Source organism: Halichoeres trimaculatus, unplaced genomic scaffold (genome assembly GCF_033239565.1).
Source record: "Halichoeres trimaculatus isolate MK-OKI-2021-1 unplaced genomic scaffold, fHalTri1.1 fHalTri1_scaffold_2, whole genome shotgun sequence".
Taxonomy (NCBI): domain Eukaryota; kingdom Metazoa; phylum Chordata; class Actinopteri; order Labriformes; family Labridae; genus Halichoeres; species Halichoeres trimaculatus.
This window is the reverse complement of record NW_027437180.1, coordinates 17,188,852-17,213,418: the sequence shown is the minus strand read 5'-3', so window position 1 is coordinate 17,213,418 and position 24,567 is coordinate 17,188,852. Positions and strand designations below refer to the sequence as shown.

At 42.1% G+C, this 24,567-nt stretch overlaps 1 protein-coding gene across 2 annotated transcripts; it reads right to left on the bottom strand.

Moving 5' to 3' along the window:
• Window positions 1-952: 952 nt before the first annotated feature.
• Window positions 953-24,405, bottom strand: LOC141804968 (transitional endoplasmic reticulum ATPase-like). Of its 2 annotated transcripts, XM_074689636.1 has the most exons (18): window positions 7,655-10,972; window positions 7,234-7,345; window positions 6,979-7,151; window positions 6,731-6,873; window positions 6,299-6,429; window positions 4,887-5,018; window positions 4,679-4,781; window positions 4,353-4,486; window positions 4,107-4,242; window positions 3,899-4,011; window positions 3,097-3,261; window positions 2,809-2,931; window positions 2,495-2,707; window positions 2,203-2,381; window positions 1,968-2,097; window positions 1,644-1,802; window positions 1,168-1,319; window positions 953-1,084 (listed from the first exon to the last, which is right to left on the bottom strand). In XM_074689636.1, exons 1-18 carry the CDS (start codon window positions 7,675-7,677, stop codon window positions 988-990), a joined length of 2,418 nt encoding a protein of 805 aa, XP_074545737.1. In that variant the 5' UTR covers window positions 7,678-10,972; the 3' UTR covers window positions 953-987. The 2 variants fall into 2 exon arrangements, 1 of the variants encoding a protein (XP_074545737.1); XR_012599680.1 differs by lacking the exons at window positions 953-1,084; window positions 1,168-1,319; window positions 1,644-1,802; ... (10 more) ...; window positions 6,299-6,429; window positions 6,731-6,873 and adding exons at window positions 11,255-11,369; window positions 13,869-13,986; window positions 14,099-14,141; ... (1 more) ...; window positions 21,860-22,097; window positions 23,071-24,405 and having other exon boundaries at window positions 7,118-7,151; window positions 7,234-11,125.
• Window positions 24,406-24,567: the final 162 nt, after the last annotated feature.

Here is a 24,567-nt window from a genome sequence, read left to right as displayed (position 1 = left end):
AGTTGTTGTTTGGTTGTTGAATTCTCTCTTATAACTTTGGATTTTCATAACATGGCTACATCAGTTTTTATTAATGTAGACATATTTTTGTTTTCATTTAGTTTCTACCTGGAGCTTTACGTTCAAATAAAAAAAAAATGAATTAAATGAATTAGAAACTTGTCTAAAATGAATAATTAAGATAACTCTAAGACATTTTTGAGAAAGGGGAATTGCTTTTAAAAAAACTAAAATGTGCTGTAAATCATTTTAATTTTTGAAAACCTGAGAGTTATATCGAGATGTAATATTGCATTGTGGCACAGAAGCTGCATACAAGCTCTGGTTCTGTTTATGAAAAAACATGATTAGGTGTAGCTAGGAATAATCTGGTGGGTGTTGTGCAGACAGGCAATTACCCAAAAAGCTATAAGGCACAGGGAGGCATTTTTCACTTGTAGTCTTAGTGCTTTGATCATTTCTTCTAAATTATGCAAACATAATGCATCACCCTTGTTTTTTGAATAAAGAAGCCACTGAAAGAGCAAACATTTTTTACTTTCTACACTTGCATTTAGTATATAAGAAAACATTGTTTCACTTATAGGCTCACAAGTAGATTTATTTATTTATTTATTTATCACATTTTAGATTCATACAAACAAACTCTTCATTATTTCATAGAGCAGACAGATTATGGTGTAAACTTTAAACACTGATGTTTTTGTTTTGTTTGTTATTTTGTCTTTGCCAATGTCTCAAAAAAATTCTTAAGATTTGCAACATGACATAAGTTATCAAGACTTTTATTTCTTGTTTGATTGCTGTTATCTAGCATGTTAAGTGTCTTTAAAAAACAAACAAAACACGATTACGTCCTGTTTCCATTTTGTGTCCTGCCATTTCCAGAACCAAGCTAATTTCTTTTTTCATTCCTCCAAGGAGACTGATCCCACTGATAGAAGAGGAAACTGCTGGACAGCTGCTGCTGACAGTGAAATGTTTTTGTCACTGGTAGAGATCATCATCTCCTTCCTCTCTGAACAGGCCAGGCCCAGAGCCTGGCCCCTGACCTCCAGACCGGGTGCCACTGGCAGAAGGGAACCTATGTTGAGGGGAAGAGAAAAAATCAGCCTTCAAGGTGAAAAGTAAATCATTTTATACTCTCCCCGTATCGTAAAATTGTACCTGAAATTTCCAAAACCTCGGCTCTGCTGCAGAGTTTGAGCAAACATTTCATATTTTCGGATGTCATTGTCGCTGACTGAGCGACGAGCAAAACGCATAGCCTCCTCAAAGTGGTCCTTCCTGATTTCTGGAACTGGATCAAAGTCCTCATCCTGCAGACAATGAAGAAAATTACAACTTAATTTCGGCACAACCTTCATAGTTATGGTTGTTTGTGTGTGTGTGTGTGTGTGTGTGTGTGTGTGTGTGTGTGTGTGTGTGTGTGTGTGTTCCCAGTCCAAAGGCTGAGAGTTACAGAACACACAGCCGCCCTTTAGGGAACATCTTGATCTTCCACCATCTCTGTTAGTACTGAGCACTCACAGCCAGGTACTGTTCGAGTGGTGGAGTTTGTGTATGTTTGTGTTGAGAAGAGTAGAAGCCAGAAAATGAAGGTGTGAATGAGTGTTGGTACAGTGCAGCACAAATAAACTGACCATGGGGATGCCAGGTCTATTCTGCCTCTGACGCTCAGCCTTGATCTCAGCTTCGATTGCCTCACGGATGGCCAGCTTACATGCCCGCTGGCAGATCTCTGTCAGGTCTGCTCCAGAGAAACCGTCAGTGATATTAGAAAGGTACTCCAAGTCCACATCCTACAGAAAAAAAAGATAAAAGGAGAAAATGCAGGTTGGTCATTTAAGGATTCATTTAGGACTAATAGCTTTAAGGTAACATCACTTCTAACTGTCTGTTCTTTCTGCTATGCTTGAGGTAAAAACTAGCCAACAAATAGATCTCCCCGTGTGTGTATTACTGACTCGAGCCACAGGAGACTTGCGTAGGTTGGCGTTGAGGATGGCTGTGCGTGATGGTTTGTCTGGGAGGGGGATGTAAATGAGCTGGTCTAGACGGCCCGGCCGCAGGATGGCAGCATCGATGATGTCAGGTCTGATGTGAGGAATGAAGAAAAATGAACAAACAGGCAGAAATATCAGAGGTTCTTCTTGTTTTTCTCAGACCTTAATTATCATAAGCTGCCCTGCTTATGCACACCTGTTCGTAGCACCTATAATGAAAACATTCTTTTTGTCAGACATGCCATCCATCTCTGTCAGGATCTGGTTGATGACTCTGTCAGCTGCTCCCCCTGCATCTCCTGCTCCGCCTCCCCTTGACTTGGCGATGGAGTCTAACTCGTCGAAGAACAGGATGCAGGGGGCTGCTTGTCTGGCCTGGGGACAGTGAGAGGTCACAGTGAGAAACAAAGGAAACAGATTTGACCCAACACACACCTCTGCTCAGCTTTGACTTTAAAAACAGAAGGGTGACTTGTTTTTGTTTTCACCTTATCAAACACATCTCTGACGTTAGCCTCTGACTCTCCGAACCACATGGTTAACATCTCAGGTCCTTTGATGGACACAAAGTTAGCCTGGCACTCATTGGCAATGGCTTTTGCCAGAAGAGTTTTCCCACAGCCTGGGGGGCCGTAAAACAACACCCCACGTGAAGGAGTCATACCGAACTTCAGGAACTTATCAGGATACTCAACAGGGTACTGGGGGGAGAAACACAAAGTCAGATGGACTGTTTGGGGGGATTCCTGTTATGAAGTAAAACCAGAGTCTGGTGTTGTGAGTGTGTGAGTCTTTCTTTCACCTGGACTAGTTCTTGCAGTTCTCTTTTGACTTCATCTAGTCCTCCAATGTCCTCCCAGCTGACCTGAGGAACCTCTGCCACTGTTTCTCTGAGAGCTGAAGGGTTACTCTGACTCAGAGCCCACTGAGAGAGGACAGGATGGTGTCAAAAACAACATACATCTATCTTTGATCAGAGTATTATACAGTGGGCATGTTTGTGTGTGTGTGTGTGTGTGTGTGTGTGTGTGTGTGTGTGTGTGTGTGTGTGTGTGTGTGTGTGTGTGTGTGTGTGTGTGTGTGTGTTGACCTGGAAGTCGTCCATGGTGACTGCCAGTGAGTTGAGCAGGTCAGCATCAATGGACTCGTCCTCCAGGTCTATGAGGGTCATCTTCTTGCGAATGGCCTGCAAAGCAGCTTCTGAGCAGAGAGCAGCCAAGTCTGCGCCCACATGACCGTGCGTCTCCGTGGCAATCTGAAGTACAGGAAGTAAGTCAGCGACAGAAATGAAACTTTTTGATTTGGAGAGATACTGGTCATAGGTTACAAAAGTGTTAGTCTGTAGCTTTATTTTGGTTTTCATCATCGATTTTTGTGAGACAACACTAAAATATTAAGTTTGGAATTATGTCCCAGCGGTGTTATACAGGTATGAAACAAAAACTCTAAGTTTAGGTCAAAGTTTATTGATTATATCGACCATGTTTACTGAACATGGACTTAGGATTTTAATTATTAAAGACTGGAAAGAACAACAACAATAACAGTTCAACAAAGATTGTTTTATATTCGATACTGAAGACCGTGATAATGATTTGAAATTATCATCATCAGAAGATATTCATTGTATTTATAAATATCAGTCATCTGATAATCCTTCAAAGTGCAGAGGGCACAGGAGTCTAAAATCTAAAGATGTTTGATTTAGACTGTTAAAACATCCAGAGAGCTTGTATCCCCTGGATTGAGAGTTGTGAAAGAAGAAGTTTACTTTTGTGTCTCAAAATTTACTTCAATCAAATGATTTGCCTGAATTAAAGAGTGGATTATCCCTAATAATTTCCCTTAATTTTTTGAATTTGCTGTTGCAGTCCAGACTACAGCTTCCTCACCCTCTCCAGGTCGACATCATCGCCCAGCTTCATGTTTTTAGTGTGTATCTGCAGAATCTCCAATCTACCGGTTGAATCTGGGATCCCAATGTCAATCTCCCGGTCAAACCTGCCTGAAGAGAGACTTCGACATTTTAGAGAGCATGTGTGTGTGTAAGTGTGTGTGAGTGTGTGTTTCAGCTTTAAGTGTTTTTAAAACTGTCCTGACCAAAACGTCTCAGAGCAGAGTCGATGCTGTTTGGTCGGTTTGTGGCTGCCATGACGACCACATGAGCTCTTTGCTTCAGGCCGTCCATCAGAGTCAGGAGTTGGGAGACGATACGTCTTTCCACTTCACCATGGGTCTACACACACACACACACACACACACACACACACACACACACACACACACATAAAGTTACATCGACCTCATTGAGCCGAAGCAGAGATGTCCATTTTTTCTATTGGTTACTTTCTCTCTCTTGGGAGCGATGGCATCCAGTTCATCGATAAAAATGATAGATGGAGCGTTTTTCTCCGCCTCTTCAAATGCCTTCCTGAGGTTGCTCTCTGACTCTCCTGCCAGCTTACTCATGATCTCTGGACCTTTACAGGAGAATTCACAGAATATTGAACACGATATCTCCTACATACATTCCTCAATAAGGAAAACAAGTCAATGAATAAACCAGAGTTTCCATCAGGGTTTGTTGACTTTTAAAGTCTTAGGCTTCATTTGCATGAGCAGAACTGACCAACCTCTTCCTCTACACATACATATTAAAAGAGCAACTTTACCATTTATCAGGAAGAAGAAAGCTCCAGTTTCATTGGCAACAGCTCGGGCCACCAGGGTTTTCCCAGTGCCTGCAGGGCCGTACAGCAGGATACCTCTGGGGGGCTGACCAAGGGAAGAGAAGGAGCAAGTGGAGTCATGAAAAGCATCAACCTAATGTAAGCAGAGTGTTCATAAGTTCAAGAGTTTGTGTGTTTGCATGTATGATACCTTGACTCCTATTGCTTTGAAGAGCCCAGGGTGTCTGAGAGGAAGCTCCACCATTTCTTTGATCTGAGCCAGCTGTTTCCGACAACCTCCAATGTCATCATAGCCAATGTCATTCAGGCTCTCCTCCTCATCCTGTCACAGAGGAGTTTGGAAGAGTCAGACCTGGAGAGATTCATTCTCAGACATGAACCCTAATGAAGGCCTCAAGCCACGTTGGTCTAGAATAAAGACGAATGTAGCTCGAGTTTTGACCTTTTCAGACATGATTGGAGCCGTATTGGTTACATGAAATCAAACCAACTGGCTGAATAACTCCCAAATGTTCACACACATTCTATCACAGATCTGTAGATGCAGTAGTTGTGAAGAAACGTCTCACTTGGTCCTCAATTTGCAGACCCTCATGCAGAGTGGATCCAATCCAAACCTGGTTCCATATAAAACCTGACTAACCTTAGAGCTGAAAACAAGGCCTCCCTTGTTGTAGCTTGTGCTCTGTCACTCTCCTGTTAAGCTTCCCATCACTACAAAATTAATCCAAGAAATCATTTTCAGCAGAGAAAAACACAGATTTCTCTTCTCCCTGCTAAACTTTGGTAGTGGGGTGGTGTTGTCATAGAGACTACGTGACGTAAATTAGTCTAGTCCTGGCCGACCTGACCAGGAAGTCAGGTCGGCCAGGACCGTGTTAAATCAACTTAAGAATCTGTTCTGCTGCGGTCTGCATAACCTGAGAGATATTCATTATGTAATCTTTAAGTTAAATGCCTGCTTCAACTTGAGACACTCCACAGCCCCAGCGGTCAGGTCATTTTGTCATCATCCATCTTTCAACTTTTCTACCTTACAATGGGAGAAGAGAGAGGCATGTTTTCCTTATTAAGGCACAGTCAGTGGTGGATTCTGCTAGCCGTTTGCAAGACATTAGCAAAGCTAGCTAAGCCTCTATATTTCTGGGCAATGACTGTGTTGGTGCCTTTCAGCCAAGTGTTAGACTTTTCTTGTAGCACTTGATAGCAGTATACTGTTTGCACCCATAGTACCTAGCTTTTTGGCTTGTTCTTTCTGTCACATGCTGGTTGAGCTTGGACACTTTGTGTCATTATCACACCTTTATCACTATACTCTCGCTCTCCAACCCTTTTCATTTTAGAACATGTGTACAGCTGCCACCACATGTAGATTATCATGCAGAAAACATGGCGGTGAGTTGGCGTATCAGCTGAGGGCTGAATTTGCCTGCGTTGGCAAATATGTACCTGACTAATCCATTCATATTCCTTTCATGTAAGTAAAAACACAGAGCAACACTTTTGAACTCTTCCAACTGTATATTGGTAAATCAACTTACTAGATAAAGTATATTGTATAAAAACAAGTTAAATTTAAAGTTGGGCTAAGGGCTAACTTGCCTCTCTTTTGATTGGCTCTCCTTCACAGTAGATGACTGTGTCTGGGGCAACGATGCAGTGCGGGTCAGGGTCTGTCTCCACCACCTTGAACTCCACTGCCCTCATGCTGCCCCTCACCAAGAAGATGTCATCTGAAAACACAGGTTAAGAGGATGTACAGCAGTATATTGTCAGCCTAAAAACAGAGGTTTATACCATGCTGAAAGACAATGGATCCCACTGGCAGTATTTAAAGTGAAAAAAAAAGGTCCCTGGACACTACCTTGGGGCACACCATTGTCAATATTTGTTGTTTGCATGTTTTTCCTGATAATGCTAAAAGTTAATCATCTAGAGTTTCCAATCTGTGATGACTGGGTTTTACAGGATCACATATGAAATGATCAGAGCTGTTTGGATGAGGGACGGTCTGAGGAAGAAGTATTACTCTACCTTTATGTACAGGGCGGTAAGCTTCCAGGAAGTACGGTTTGAGGAAAACTTCAAACAGGTTTCCCGTGAGGCCTTCAATGGTGTCATCTATCGGCAGAACATGGATCCTTTTTCCATATTTGATATCAGGACAGGCCTGAATGCTGTAACGAAAACATATTGGTCCTGATGAATGGATTTTTTTTGACAATTTAATGTATTGTTCTCAAACCTCACACACCAAACAATAACACGGATTAGACGCTGACCTGACAACATCACCAAGTCGGACACGGAGGTTATTGCGTGTCACACGGTTCATGCGGATTCGTTCATCTCCACAGGTGTTATCAGTTAGGACTATACACACAGTTTGGCGACGCTTCCTCCCTCTCAACACCACCGTGTCCCCCCGAAAGAGCTGCAGCTCCTCTGTTTTATTCTGGTGGGCACAAACACAAACACAAATCTCAGGGAATGAACAAACGGCACTGGGTTTACACTTTACAAACACACACACAGACCTGTGACAGGCTGACAATGCTGCTGTCTTCATTCAGAGCTTCGTCCACAAGCAGTCTGTTGGGTCTGTGCTTCTGTTTCAGGATGGCAGTGGAGAAATCTTCTCCCTTCGGGCTTCAAACAAGAGAAACATTATAACTCCTAGGCTCTACACTTGTAGCTCTAATTTCCTCATGTGACACTGAGCTGTATTTAGACTCTCTTTGACTCTGCACGTAGCAACTAAATGAGTGTGTAAACAGTGAATCAATATCTGATCCAAACATCATCCAAACATCAACAGTTTTGAATACCTTTAAAATATCTTAAAAGTAGAACAAGCATCTTGAAAACAGTATTAACTCTAATTTTTTTTAATGCAATTTCACAACATATTAAACAGTTTGCTCCTGTACAGTAATCATACACAGCTGTTTAACTCACTCAGCTCCTCCTGCTCCTGGCATGACTGCTCTCCTTTGTCCCGTTAGATATCCTTAAGTTTTCACACTGTTGTCCGCCACTGTGTATCAGTCGTGTTCAGCAGCAGGTCTCATATGGTCTAATTTCTGTTGTGCTCAGAGTCAAACACGTCTCTTCTGATCTTCTCTGGTTTGGTTTTGGTTTCCCAGAAGTCTCCAGTTGAGTCTTAGTCTTTTCTTTTTTCCCTCCTGCTTTGTACCACCATGTTTGTTAGAGCTGCACCCTCAAAGTGAAGGTATAAATGTGCCCCTCTGCTTCTCCGTCTCACTTGTAACCTCATCGTTTGCACACACACATATTATGACACACTGGCGCACACATGCTCTTACCTTGGACGGGGTCCCAGGACAGATATAGCCTGATATTCCTCCCTCCTCTTGGCTCTATCCAGTGAATGCAACCCATGGAAATGGCAAAAACTGACTTTAACGTGTATCAAATAAATGCTATTAAATCTTATTTTTCTAAAAGAACAAACTGATACTCAGACTGTGTTGGACAGATTTTCCCATGAAGAACAGCATGGTCTCTCATTGACTGCCCATTGTGAATGACCCTCATGTTGTGACACAGCTGCTTTAAACACTTGTATGATACCCGCCGTCACACATTCTCCATGTGCACATGTGTGTCTGCCAGGCACATGCCCACACACACACACACACACACACACACACACACACACACACACACACACACACACACACACACACACACACACACACACACACACACACACACACACACACACACACACACGCAGCTGTTGTGCGAACACAAACATGCACATACACAGGTTTTACTTTACACACACATACTCACGATGGACACGGTGTGGTGTTTTAATCAAAATTTTTATTATTAAAAAATGGTCTTTAACAAAAAACGTGAGACAATCAACAAAGGTGCACTATACATTCCCCCCCAGTGAGATTCCGGTCTCAAACACCGTCCTCTTTTTGCCAACAGGTTTAACTCATGAGAATAAAATAAAAAAAACAGAAAATGAACAGTAGCAGAATACAGCACACCTCTAACTGACTGGTAAAACCTGCAAACATGTGGTTAGAGATGTTTTAATAAAAGGAAGAGTGAAAGAGAAACTTTGGGTGAGAGCAGGGGCATGTCCAGACTTTTTATACTGGGGAGGCCGAGTCGGGGAACAGGTTTATGTTGGGGTTGCTCCCCTCTAATCATAAGAACAAACTTTTAAACATGTAAAAGATTTTATATTTTTGTGCACAACTATCCAAAACGTTGCAAGGAATCAAAACTGTGTAGCAACATTTGAATACTGTAATCTTAATTTTTTAGGAAGTCAAAATGTTTAACCGAAATGTCATATTACAGACCTTAAATATGCATCCAAAATCCTGCTCCTAACTACGTCAAAAGTAAACCCATGGTAATGTTTCTCTGGATTTGTATAGACTATTTTACCTTAGCTTCAGGATGCTAACTTTAGCTGCAGTTAGCCTGTTGTTTTAGCCTTCAATGTTACAGTAAACAAACTTCGCTGTTTTCTAAACATTGTGCACTCGAAGCTCGTGGCTCCGCTCTCAGTGACGTGGAAGAGCAGGGCGGTATCAGCAGTGGCTCATTTACATATGAAGACCACGCCCACTAAATCAGAGCGTTCTGAACAGAGGGGCTATGAGAGCCTGGAAACGATGCTACTGTGCTTGATTTATTGGCTTTTCGGACCAAAACATGTTACTACCATTTCATGAAGACATCAATGATCCGTATTAAACTGCAGAAAAGGAGCAGAATATGGGACCTTTAACACCTGGGACTTAAGAGTGGCGATTGGTGAAGACCACAACCCAGCCACCCCATCTGGACCCGCCCCTTGGTGAGAGGTAGCAGAGGCTTGAATGCATAAAGAAACTTGAACATCAGTGTTTGGGAAGACTGAAGTGGACACATTCACAACATCAAATAAACAAATGCTGAAACATTTGACTATGGGTCATTAAATGAAGCATGCAAGACAAGATGCCACACCTGGAATGGGGTGGTTTCAGTGAAAACAGGAATGACATGAGGAGAGTCTGACAGTTTGACTCCTAAGGTCTGACTGGTACAAAAAGTAAAAAAATGCTGGTGGCATCAGATTAGTTGATCGACTCTATCCTGCAGGTGCATCTTTCAGTTTACTGTCCTGGTCACTGTTTTTACATTGTTTGATACTAAAGGTTGGTATATTTATGGACTTATTTTTAACCCATTTACTCACTTATTCTGCATGTGGCTGAGCTCCTCTGTTAATACAGCCTGGGTGGCTGAAGCTCACTGGTCTAAATTCTGCCTTTTGCTCTTTAAAATGCACAGAGGACCAATTCATTATAAAACATTTGGGCTCCTGAAGCTCTTTGCAGTCAAGAAGTGTGAGTAACACCTGAGTTAACTGATGCTAATTTCTGGATAGGATCATTTTTTTGCAGAGTCAGTGTTTCACTGATCAAATTTGGCCATGTAATAAAGCTCAGCACTTAAGACTTTCTTTGTAAAACTGAATCACACCAATCCAGCACCACATTCTCATTTTGCTAATGTGAATTTTCTTCATCTGCTTTGCAACCCAACGAGCTCTGACACACACACACACACACACACACACACACACACACACACACACACACACACACACACACTCACACTCACACTCACACACACAGACACACACACACACACACACACACACACACACACACTCACACTCACACTCACACACACAGACACACACACACACACACACACACACACACACACACACACACACACACAGTGTGTTTGTAAGAACAAAAAGACAGCTACAAAAGAGTAATTCTTCTTCACAGCCTCATTAAATCAAACTTAAAATGGATTCCTCACAAATTAAATGTAGCTTTTTTTTCAAAATGTGCAAAAATGGACCCCAAGAAGAAAAAAGGAATAGCAAAAAGTGCTTGATCTTTGTAATTAAAAAAGAGTGCATGGATTTTTTAAAATTCTGTATCTTGAGGAATGTCTTTGTTTCCTTCCTTCCTCCACAGTACAGACATGTTCAGTAGAAAATCTTCATCATGCAGGAAAGTCAGTCCTATGTTTTTGTGTGTTGTCTCTGACCAGAGCAGCCAGAGGGGTTGGGAGAAGAAATAGTGTGTTTGAGTGTGTTTGAGTGTATTGTTTGACACAAGATATAAAAAACTGATTATGTATTTCATGCATACATTTTTATAAGATTATTGAAGCTAAATGTAGTTACAAATTTCAGGGCCTTTGTCTGTGTTTGGTGTTTATGTTTTAGCACTCGTCATCCTCAAAGTGCGTTCTCTGCAGCACCTTGACATGACGCTCATAGATCTTGAGGGCAGGGCCAAGTCTGATTGAAAGGCCAGTCAAAACATCGTTACGCTGCATGAGGAGGAGAGACTTGCCGTCGATTTCCTAATGAAGAGAGCAGAGCAGTGTGGGGAGGGGGTTCATGTCGATTAAAACTGTTAGATGGTTACAATACTGGCTTCAACCTTTGCTCTAGTGGCCTCTAGTGGTGGTAACGTGGGATCGCAGGCTCACCTGTGTCCTGAAAGCAGCAGCTTGCTCTGGAAATCCTGCTTCAGTAAAATAACTGACGACATCAGACACCGTCCACTCCACTGGGCTCCCAGTGGTCCCTTCAGACTTTATTAAACTAGAAAGATAAAGAAAGAGAGGACAGCTTGGTACACGACCAAGATCACAGGAGCACAAATTCCATAAAACACTGCTGTTTTGTGTTGTTTTCGCTGTAGAGTTTTTCTGGCATTTTCCATGTACCATCACCCACTTTGGAAGAGACGTGGCTCTTACCAAAGCATGTGGAAGCTAATAAACAGTGTAAAGATTGTCTTTTTTAATACAACTTTTCTCTGTTTTTTTTGTTCTGTTTGAAAGTACCAATGATCTACTGATGGCTTCAGACAGCGTTCTCCTCTTTGTGCTCATGTTGTTAGATCTTAGCGCTACTTTTGATACGACTGATCATCTACTGTAGAGATCACACAAACCTAAATGGAATAATACGATTTGAATCTCTAGGGACACACTATGTTTTACCCCACACTCACTTCTTTCCATACTCACACCTGAGAGGTTACACTCAGAACAGTGAGATTGAAAGGAACACAAGCAGTGATCTCTATCAACTGATGCAACTTTTAGTAAGGAACTTAACTGATGTTAGTATACTGCATCAAATTTCAACTTTTTATACTATTTAAGAAAATAATCAAAATTTTGAAGATACATAGAAAAAGCCAAAAGAGGAAGAACTTAACTCATAACTGAGATTAGCAGGAGGGAAATTAATTGGAATGTGCCTTCAACTACTATATTTCCTTACTGGAGAGAATAAGCATGGAATATACAAGTAATTTATTTTATTACACCGGTGCAGCAAGCTCGGTAAGATAAAAATTATATTGCCAAACTGCATTAAGAAAATTTGGTCTTGTGCTAACGTTGGTCACATTTTTTGGTTCTGTCCATTAATAAAAGTGTTGTGGAACAATATTGAGAGGGAAATCAGAACCATATTCAATGACATTCAGTTGAATACTGACTTCATTTTGCTAGGTAAAACAGTGGACAAAATCTAAAATGAAAACGATAAATAGTTGTCAAGAATTCTGTGTATAGCAGCACTGAAAAAATAAGGAAATTGGCTTCAAAAAATGTCCCTTGATTTATAAATGGAGGGAAACAAGTCAACAAATATATAAGATATATACCTTTTTCGTCTTATATCTGCTTAATTTTGGTTTTTTTATGAGGAAACACTCCAGCTGAAAAGTCCTAATAAGTCTTTTAGGACTTACCAGCTGGTTCAGAGCGCTGCAGCTCAGGTACTGACTAGAAGGACTGGGATCAGAAGAAGAGAGGGCATCTCTCCAGTGTTAGCGTCTCTACACTGGTTACCTATTAAATCAATACAAATCAAAATTCTGCTTCTGACTTTCAAAGCTCTTTGGCCATTGCAATTAAAACAACTCTTTGTTCCGTATCATCCGTCTAGGTCACTGTGTTCTCAGCACACAGACCTGCTCATCATACCTAGGGTCTCTAAAAGTAGTATGGGAGGTCGAGTTCTTAGTTATCAGGCTCCTCTTCTTTGGAATCACCTACTGGTTAAAGTCCGGGGGGCAGACACTGTTTCTACTTTTAAGAGCAGACTTCAAACTTTCTTTTTTGATAAAGCTTATAGTTAGAGCTGCTATGGGCTTAGACTGTCAGGGAGAAACTGAAACACAAGGCTCCTGTTCCCCTCTCTCCTCTGTCAGTCAGTCTAACCTCTAAACATTGTGTCCCATTGAAGTTATTAAATGTGGATTTATCTGGGAGTCTCTGAACTTGTCTTATAGGTTCTCCAGGATCATGCTGTTGATGGCCTGCTGCCGTGGACCTGCCAGAGTCCAGCTGCTACAGCTCTGAACAGCCTCATCATCATCATCATCATCATCGTCATCGTCATCATCATCATCATCACTACAGCGTTTGACTACAGACTCTGTCTATCTGTGTCTCTCTGTCTGGATCTCTTTCTCTCTCCTGTGCGCTCTCTGTTTCTCTTTCTGTCTCTTCGTGTGTCTCATTATCTTTTCGCTAACCCCTCTCCAGACAACAAAACATTGTGTTAAAAACAATTTGTCTGAAGAAAAAACAAACTCTATAACTGCTACATTTATGACACGTTGTTTGAGAATCGCTGTAAATATGTGATGAGTCTTACATTAACATTATTGTGTCTCTTGATGAAAAATGGGCTAAAATTGACTTTAAGTGAACTTTCCTCACAAAGAAGTTTTAAAAAACCTTTTGAAACATTGTTTCAACAGAAGTCTTACACAGTACCTACCAATGTACACAATATATATATTAAAAAAAAACCCAATTGTACTGCTTTGAGCACTGGTTGTTTCGGTTGATCTTTGTTTTTTAAAAAAATATGTGCTGCTTTGTTAAGGGGGTCATCAAAATCCATACAAATGACACAATCCCCCTCACTGCTTTAGAGGGGACAGATTTGACAACACACTGGTTAGATATTAAGAGAATAATACAATTTCCAGTGTTTCGAGCTGAAATACAGTTTTGCCTTTGTAACACAGCCTGTAGGTCTGTGCGGTTCCTTCAGTATCTCTGCTGTACTCACCCTCCACCGCTAACTCCTCCGTTCACCCCTCGTTCATCAGACAGTCCAGAGTCTCTTGGGGAGGCTGTGGGTGTGAGCAGGCAGGATGACACGCCGACCTCTGTCTTAGACTCCAGGCCTACACAGGAACAATAACGCTCGATCTGAATACCTGTCATCACCATGACACATCTCCAACCAACATAATAAACACAAAAAAGAACTTGTGACACTCTGTGAAGCAGACTCACAGTTAAAGCCCGGGGAGGTGTGGTTGACTCGGCCATCCTGCATCTGATTGTTTTGTTGAGAAAAGGAAGAGGGTCAAACAAAGACAGAACAGGACATTGGTTGTCTCCTTGCTGTTACTAGAACAATAAAAAAAAAAAAAAAAAAAAAAAAAAAACAAAAGCCAAGTGACCAAACTCTTACTTAACTTATTTTGATAGAGGTGAAGTATCAAGGTACATCAAAAAGAAAAAAAATCTGCTGTGGGAGTAAAGGGGCTGTGAGAGCTATCTGGAAAAGCTTGAGTTTTTCCCGAATAAAGACTCAGTTTCCCATGAGCACTAGCACCTACTGTTGTGATGACAAGACACTCACCAAGGAGTGCATTTGTTTTTAAACAAACACTCCTACTTTTCTTTGTTCAAGACAACATTTTACTGGACTAGATGCAAAGCAGTGAAGTAATGTTTACTAATATACTTGTAGTTACATAGAGCTTTGTTTGTAACATGACAGCAAGCAAACTTTGTAAACTCAGTTTGTACCGTAGGTTTGTACCAGGCTACCCAGCCCTGCTGCAGTGAGCGTAACAAGCTTCACTTTGTAATTTGACTGAGCTCAACATAAAGGTGTGAGAAGCTTTGAAAATTCTCAAATCCTTGATGTAGTGTTGGTGTCAGAACCAAAGACTGCATATAGGGTGGACAGTGTGGCTCCGCCATTTATCTTTGTACGGTCCCATTAAGCTAAAATACCCCCGTCAGAGGCGTAGCCATTGAAGCAGTTGTGCAGCCAAAGTCTGTGCATTAGAGATGACGAGGGATTCTGGGAGATTCTGAGTGGAGCCGAGTGACAAAATCATAATGATAGTTTTTCTTTCGAGAGTCTAATCACTTCTTGACTCTACCTCCCGACATATTTTACAATTGTCGTTAAACGTGACGTAAGCCTCATTTTTAATTAACCTCTTGTAACTAATGAAAACAACTCTTTTCAGAAAAAAACAGGACCTGAATACAAGGCAGCCAAATGATATCTTCAAATCACCACAACAATCGGACGTGAGAAACATTTCTATGAGGTGTATTCATTTTTTTAAGTTTTACTATGGCTCATCTGGAACGACTGGAGAGCCAGATTTTTTTTACCTATACTGCAGCCAGCCACCAGGGGGAGCAGTTGTTGTGGTGACCTTACTTCAAGCCAAGCAAGATGATGTCCATATTTTTTTATGGTCAGAACACAGTGAAACAGGTAGCATATGAGGCTGTCTTGCTGTAATCTGGTTTGGGGTGACTGCTGACCACTTTCCACCATCTCAAGCACTTACAACGAGCATGTGAGCCTCACAGCAATGGAAGAGGGGGACCAAAGATTCTTTGGTCCCCTTTGGCAAAGAAACAACCATGAGTTTAAGGTGTCAACTTGGCCTTGAATTCCTCAGATCTCAGTCAGATCCAGAATCAGTAGGATGTGATGAACGAACAAGTCTGATCCACCAACAGAACTGCAGGATTGAATGTCTTCATGTGAGATCCCACAGCACACCTTCAGAGGTCTTAGAGAGTCTATATCTCACCAGGACAGAGTTGCTTTAGCCTTGATCTGATTAGAGAGCGGTTTCACAGTACTTGGAAGGTCACAGTGTTACGACGGATCAGTGTAGAAGGTGAGCAAAGTGATAATTCAGCTAAAAGTATCAAAAAAGTCTACTGTTAACTACACCGGTTATTATACCATGTTCACACCTATGTGGTCTTCAGCACTCGAAAGACTTTATACAGATTCCCCTCCCTTACTCACATTCATTCATATATCATATTCACACATATCCTGAATTTTTTCTATTCTTTTCTATTCTATTCTATTCTATACAATGAAGGTATAGCTGGCACCAGTGGCGGCTGATGGTCAGTCTAGGAGGGGAAGCTCATTGTTTTCTGGCGTACATCATAAATTTGTTTATTTATTTATTTAAATGTAAATCCTACCCTCTGTGTCAGCTTGCTAGCAGATGGAGCTGCTATGTAAGGCTATGATAGGCTGTAAGTGTGAGTGACAGGTGGAGAAGCTCCACAGCTGTAGCTGTCGCTGCATATTGGTAAAAAGAGAGAGAATCTTTAAACACAACACTCGTCGTTTTTAAGAAAAGTAAACTCGCTGGGGATCGATAAAGCCTCCAGATCAGTCCAGAACAACTAACTGTAAAACTGAGAAGATGCTCCGGTAGAGAGTTATACTTCAAGATCACTGACTGGCTCATTTCACTGTCAATCAAAAAGGGATTCCGCCTCAGACAGATCATCCAATCATCATGCAGAAGCCCAGAGTCCAGGCCAGCCCACTGCCTCATAGACCCCCAGACACGCTCAGCATCCGATGGGCGGGACAAAGCCCAGCGTTTATCCAATGACTGTCCAGTTTCCACAGTGAAACAACCCACTCTAGAGTCTACGCTTCCCCACTGAACTCAGAAGACGCCCAGCGTCCGACTGTGTTAAAGTGCTGAGACGCTGTGGAGATGAATGAGGAGGAGGTCGAGCCAGTTCCCTGTGATAGGTAGCTGATTCTGAACAAAAGATGAAGGAATTCTAGGACATACTTTGTCAATGAAATGTACACACAGCAGAACATATCACCACTTTTTTTAGGGACATTTTAGGGGAAGCTGAGCTTCCCTTGCAGTCTTAGAGCAATCGCCACTGGCTGGGACCTTGAACAGCAGCTTCTCCAAAGGCATAACCTGCAAGATCAATGAGGATTTCAGAGTCTTTTCCTGAGGACACTTTGACTTGTAGCCGGAACCAAACTGCTGACCTTTTACTTAGTGAATGACTTACTGCTAAACCACAGAGGATGGATTCTTTTTTAAAAAAAAGTCCATTTCATAATTGGGATGCACCAATCCCACTCCTGATATTGGGTAATGGGCCAATCCGACCCTCATAGCTGGATTGGAAATTGAAGAGAAAGGGCCGATCCATGGTGCCTGTCCAGGAGACCAGCTGTACTCTTATTTATTTACTAACGCTCTCTGAAACTGGATTGGAATGTGACCTCTGATGGACTTTCATGGTTTTTTGCTGCATTATCATGCTACAGGGTAAGAAGATTTACACTGTATAGTAACTTCTGTACATTCTGAAGCATGTTTTAACCATAATGCTGGTGAGCATTTCAATATTCTAAAGTTTAAATAAATGTTCGCTTCAGTAATTCCATAAAATATTTTTTATCCCATAACCAAAGTCTTATCCCATGGTAGTGCATACAAGTTATTTTCTAACCATAGTATTAAAATGGGATTGGTATTGGTCAATACCCAAACCCCAGGTATTAGGACCAGCAAACTTCCACACAAAGCTTAACCACCAATACTTGTCTTTGTGCCTGGTCTGTCAGTTGAACAAGGAAACATTTAAGCAGAAATACTTTGTAGTCCTCCAGAAAAGCAGTAACCATGATATCACACTTGCTAACTACTTTTTTGCAAGTTTTTCTGTGAGCCTGTTGAAGACATTTGATATAATTCTCTTTTTCTGCAGCTAAAATCTTTACACACAGAGTTTAAAAGTTGAGATGTACCAACACTCTCTGAACAAATAGATGAATAGAGAGGGGTTTGTAGTTTTCTGTTTACTTCATGGACCTTCACTGATAATAAGGACTGAGTCTTCAACAGCAATACCAAACCATCCATAACCTGTGTTTCTCTCACTGTGAAACGTCTATTGAAAAACATTCACATATCTGCATGGATAAAGCATCCTGCTCTCATGGGACTTTGAAAATTGTGTTCTCTTTGTCGAAAGCATTTTGCATTTTCTTTTTATGCAAAAAATGACAAGAAAATGGTTTCTATCCTCAATGCTTCAAATGAATGTTGTATGAAATGCTGATAGAAATGTTCCAGTTCACATTTTTTTGTGATAAACCAAAATGCACTGAATTCAAATTCTGTAGCAAACAACCCTGCACACAATGAGCCATGTGTCTTTCCTGATGGATGTCCTCTAAAAACACATCTAACAGATAAGTTTTTCTTTCTTTTTGAATAATGATCACATTTTACACACATCATGCATGGTGTGCTGTCGGGCTTTGTAGTTACTAATAACAGCTGTATGTAATGTATATCATGTATGCCATGTATGAAAATGTATGATTCTTTTTTTATTGAGTCTAGACAGCTTTTTGCAGCCACAGATGCATAAATCTACGCATACAACGCAGACATCCCCGAGATCAAGAAGCTAACAGGGCTCAGAACACCTTAATACACACAAAAATACACCAACAGACCCTTATCATTTTACAGATATCCACAATATATTAAAAATGTGCTCTCACAAATGTAGAAACTTCATAGGATGGGGAATCTGGATGTAAAAGCAGTTTGTCTAGAAGAAGAGTACTTTGACCTGAAACTGAGTTCAAACATTTACAGCTCACACTGTCAGTCAATTTAATAGTTTGCTTTTAAGTTATTTTCAGGGTCTGTCTTCTTTTCTATCTCTCTGGTTTGGGTCCTTTTATTTAATTTGTATTTAACCACGCTGGGTCCACTGAAATTCAAAATATTTCTTCAAGGGAAACCTGGCCAAGACAGTCAACTACAAAACAGCAAACCAACAACCAAAGTACACAAACGTTCTTTTGTAGATGTTACTGATTATTTCTGTCTTTCAAGTTGTGATCCAATCATGGATTTAAAAAATAATAATCTGCTTGTGCTTGCATACTAACAATCTAGTGCATGTATACTTAAGCGAAAACATTTCTAAATGTGTACTCTGAAGTTACTGATCCCAGGCTTACAGTCACCGACCTTAGCACCCCTCATGTTGTCAGTCATTCAAGATGTAAAGGACCTCATTTAATCTGGGGAAACCACCCCATATAACTGAAGAAATCAACCAGTTTGGTTTATTCCAGTAGTTTCATTGGAAAGGAAGCAGTGGCATTGATGAGAAAAAGGAGGATATCAATTTTTACACACGCCCATGAGGATTAGGGAAGGTGAGTCCATCTACTACCCAACTATTCAGCATCTTTATAAATGGCTCAGAAAGATTTTCAACATGACTGTATTTAGTGATGAAAAAACGATTAAACTCTAAGAGTCTTGAATTGCTCGACGATGGATGTGAGTACCCTGTAATATTGAGGGTAACTAGAAAAATGCATGAATGAAGTATTTTAAATCTCTCTTTTCACTCAGACTTACTGTGGGTTTCAAATGTCTCATAAAATAAAACAGGTGGCAGCCTTTGGTCACCAAGCATCTCTCTTCTGGGGGTACCAACCCAACATGGATTGAAGTATAGCTATCCTCTCTAAATTAAATAGCAGGCTTTGTGCTTTTCTCTGCATTATATCCATAACAAGGGTTCAGATGAACCACCTCTTCATAGCTTCATACTCTACTCCCCCCTTTTTCTCTTTGCACACTGTTTTATGCTTTTAAACGCATATTCATGGATCTGTTGTGAGAAGTAACTTACATCCTCCAGATACCCACTAAAATCTGCTGCTGCTGTCTCTTGTTCTTATCAAATAAGACTGTTTCTGTTACATAGAAAACTAAAAATAACCTTATAATTTTGACTGATGTGAAACTTACATTTTACTGCTTGTTGAGATTTCTGTTTATAACAAAAGTCATTTTTATCAGCTGTCACCAAGTTTTGCTCTGTGAATGTTTCAGTCTTTATGGCAAACATTATTTTTGAGTTCAGGCCTGCTGTTGAGAATAATCTGAAATAGTTTCTGCGTGACATTTTATTATAGATGACAGGGAATAAAGGAAAGAGAGGCTAAAGATCAGGAAAAATCTCATTTGTTTGGGCCTCTGGTTATTGTCATGCTGTGAACGCCACATAATCACACACCAAAAGTGAAGCCAAAACATGGAGCTCCTCCTGGTGAGTGAAGTGTCGATCATAAAGCGTGCCTCTTCCATCACAATGTGGACCCAGACAGTTCAAACACACCTCAAATAAGTTTTTACTGTACTTTACCTCAAATGACAAACAAGCCTCTTTTGAAGCGTTTTGCCACATTAAAGCCTTTATAATACATGCTGTTGTGTGCACGTACCTTAGTATCTGTATGCAGCTGATAAGAAACCATATCTCTCTCCTTCAAGTGAACATTGTCGTGGGATCCCTGTACCGGAGAACACGGCATCCTGCTTGGAGAATCAAGCCCTGACATCCCAGAGAGACCAGCAACTGAACCCAGATAAAAGAAAACACAGAAAATTAAAAACAAAACATCTGATCAATAATACTTACTTTACAACTACATCAAAAATCTCTCCAACTTTTACTTCTACTTCTTCAAATATAAAATTATTTTTCCACTACTGCTAACATAAAAATAATAACAAATACATGGATTTAACTTTTTTCACTGTTTCCTCCTGAAACCAAGAAAAAAACAGAAATCTATGAATGTCAAAACTTTAAAGATAAGTTGAGTCTTAGGGATTTAAAGAACATGTTGCAGAGATTTTTATCATAAGCACTTTTTGTTTGTACCATGGTCTGTCCTATGTGATGGACAAGAGGACGAGTCAGAGTCACTTTTTCATGTACGCATTGCTTGCATCCCCAAATCAAACCTGTGCTACAACATCACGACCAAGTCAAACTACCAGGGCATTCACTTAAAAAAAAGGTAGTTGACTCCAACTGTGACCTTTCTGAGTGTCTACTGACAATTCTAAGCTTGTTTTGATTTATGTTTGTCCAAAGAAAGAGAGCCGCAGTTTCCTTTTCAGGGATGCTCTAATTACAAAGCCAAAAGCATGTTCATGAGAAAGAAAAAAACTATTTCAAGAACTCGTGTAGCCTAATCCGAGTTTCCCAGCTATTTTTAGTCAGTTAACCTTGAGTCAGTCTATGTGAGAATTTTAAACTTATGTAGATGACCCCTAACATTAAAAAAACACTTTGACTGACTCCCAATGGGCCACGCCAATGTTCTCTAATAACCTTGCTGAACATACACTTCATCCGCAATCCATGGCAAAGTTTGCTCTGCTTCAGTTGAATTCCTATCACCCGTGATGCTATGACATCGAGATATGTAAGAATGAATATCCATATATCCATCACAAAGGACATCAAAACTAACAACTTTTCACTGAGTTAGACTTTCATGCAACTCAGCTGAAAACTGCTTTGGGAAAAAAAAGCTTTTCTAGCAAAAACATCTCAGGACCATTAAAAACCACAAATGTACATTTTTAAACTATTTACATTTCTTATCCACATACAATTAGATCCCAAGATGGTGGACATTTGACTGCTGTCTTTTCTTATTTTGTTACATTTTTCTTTTATTCTATTTCATTTTTAGTTTTACTGAATTTTTCCCCAATTTTGTTCTCATTGTACGTCTATAACTACATTACAATGTCTGTGATGCTGCAACAACCAAACTGTCCTGGTATAGTGAATTGTTATGTTCTTGTTTGAAAGGCAGAACTCTTACTGTAAATAACAATTAAAAATAGCTCATGAGATGTAGTCATCAGTGCAAAATGGTATTTACAAACCATAAAATGCTAGGGGACTGATGTCTCATTGGGGCTTGGAAAGAAATTTGCATAATTCTAAAAAAAAAGTTTTTATACATTTAGAGTAAAACAAAATAATGACTTTGCGATTAAGAAAAACAAAAGGACAACGTTTTTATTAATTTGTAATTACACCAGAGGAACAAAAAATGATCGCTTTAACAGAGCTCGCGCATGTATGAGTTGCTCGCGCACACACCTTTGCCCCCGTGCTGCTGTTGGAAGCCCTCGCGCTTTGATCCTGCCTGGACCTCGGCATCTTCTCTGCTTTTCTCAATGAGCTCTGGTTCGGTTGTCATGGCTACCAAGGAAAGTCCACCCTCCTCATCAGAACTCCGGGGATCATCCTTCCTCTCCTCTTCCTCATTATCTTCCCTTTCCTCCTCTTCACTGGCTGTTTCCATTGGCTCATTCTCCTGCAGAGAGGGGGTCTGGGGCTGCAATGACAAACAAAGTATGATTTTGAATCTCTTCATTATGGGAGGGGTTAGGGTTTAGTGCGGTGAGTGGACTCTGTTCTCACCACGCTTGGTACCTGGTTTAAGCTTTGACTCATTCTAGACTTTGGATCTGCTGCGCTTCATCAAGGCGGTGAGAGAAAAAACAGAAATAGTGTTAGCCGCCTACTGTTGCCTTCTGAAGTCTTCCCCCACAGAAGGAGGAAGAGAGGCGGAGGAGAGTTTGCTGTCTGAAAGGATACAAAAGATTTAATGATGCACGAATCGAGGGAACACATAGGAAAGGGAACAAAAACACTTTTGGTCAGATTCATAACAGAAAAAAAAGGGCTCCGTGAACAAAACATGACGCGCTCGGTCCTCCGTCGGCCTGCGCGACACGACAGCGCTCAAGTTTTTAGACAGACACCGCCTACCGCGCGGCAGGCCCAGACACTCCGCACTCTGCCGCGCGCTGCTGAAGTTCCCGCGAGCGAAACGAAACGATTTTGACCCCAAGCAGTAATGTGAAGACAGCATCGGGACCTGCTCGAGCGCGCGCCATGCAGAGACGCTCTTTTATGGTGCGCGCGCTCATCCCAGTGGCCGGAGAAGCCCCCCCGGAGCAGTGTACTCCTGAATGTTAACCCGCACCTTTTGTGCAGGAACAGGACTCCATAGGGAGAGACCCAGATAAACATTTATTTAACGAGGCCACAGAGGACAAACACGACAGCGGCACGGTATTCCCCCAGTGACAGCTAGAAATAAATCATTCCCTCATCGTGCTACTTTTCTTTTAAAACATCGGGGATATTATGAAAACACCACACTTGGCATGGAGACCCCGCGCGCCTTGTGTGGGGTTTAACCCGTGACCATTAATTTATCGGCAAACCCTCAAATATCAGCGCTGATCCGTGCGCTATCTACAGCTGGGACGTGTTGGAAATATTAAGTTATCAGTGCCCACCTTTTTCTCAGTGTGTCTGTCCTGCAGTGCGCTCTTAACAAGTCTGTCAGCGGACGCATTCTTCGGCTCTTCCAGCACCACCCCCCTCAGAGGAAGAGTAATGTTCCCGCAGCGGGTCCTGCGCAGCCGGCCCCTCGCCACCTCTCTCTCCATCACCACTTTGACTTTGCCTCGGGTCAGCTTCTCCTCTGACAGGCGCTCCTGACTGCTCAGATAGCCCAGAATCTCCTTCAGCCCGAGCGGCTTGATGTGGCCTCTGGTGGCGGCTGTAGAGCCCCCTTTGAGGCTCCTTTCGGACAGGCTGCGAACAGAAGCCACCAATCTGTCGCCGAGGTCGGAGTTGGCGTGGTTCCCCGCTGTTCTGATGCCCCCTCCAACGACTCGAAGTTTGGGCTTGAGGGGCACAGTCTGCTTCGGTCTCTGCTGTTGAAGGCTGACGCTTCCAGAGCAAGTTTTGTTTTGGGTGTCAGCCCCGGACAGGCCGGGTACTTTCCCCCCGCGAACTGCATCGGTTTTGCCCGGTGCTGTCCCGTTGGCATCTTCGCCGTCGTGTGCGCTCGCTCCATGACTGAGACTGGGAGACGGGCAGCCCCCCACTCCCTGCTGTCCTAATCCCTTGTCTCTCGATGCACTTGCTTTCTCCTCTTTACAGCCGCTCCCGACATCGCAGCCCGCTGTTGCGCCACAACTGAGGCACCCGTTTCCGCTACTCGGACTGGAGGCAGGCTTGGGCTGCTTTTCCGAGCTGCTGGCTGGTGTTTGAGTGTGGGGCTCTGGGTTGGGCTCCGAGTCCTCCTCTCCCTCCTCCTGGTCGGTGAAGCTGTGCGCACTGTCGCCGTTGTTGTTCAGATGGTCGTGTTTGGTCCGCTCCCTCGCTGCCTCCGCGCCGCCGCTGCTGCTGCCAGCGCCCGTAAACTCACTCTTCTTTCGGCTTTTCCTCTGCACCTTCGCCGCGTTCCGGTAAGATATGGAGCCTTTATAGCTAACTTTGAGCACCGTCTGCTCTTGAATCAGTTTTTCCAGTTCCGTCCGGGTTCGGTCCGGGTCCGAGCCGTGACGTCTCCGAACCATTCGACAAATCCTCTCAAGATCCGGACGAGCTTTCCTCGAGCGGAGAGAGTCGATCGTTTCCAGGATCCACTCTCGATACTTATTGGGCTCTGACATCTTTCTCCTGCTGGTGCGGATGGGCTTTGGCCCGAGTGCGTCTTTTCCCTCCTCTGTTGTTTCAGAAGTGACGCTGTGTCAAAGCTTGGGAGCCGGAGCGCGATCCTCGGCTGGAGAATGAGGACGGAAGCCCGGCTGGTACGCTCGCATTCGCTGGCCACATTGTGCGCTTAAGGTGGACCGAACATGGCGACTAGGTCTCTAGCACAGACGCAATTGGCATTTAAGGTGGAATTGGTCGCTTTTTCAACGCATCCGAGCCATGTTCTTTGTTTGAAGTGTCGTCTTGTTCAACGCGCGGTTTGGGATCTGAACTGAACACAAAGAAAG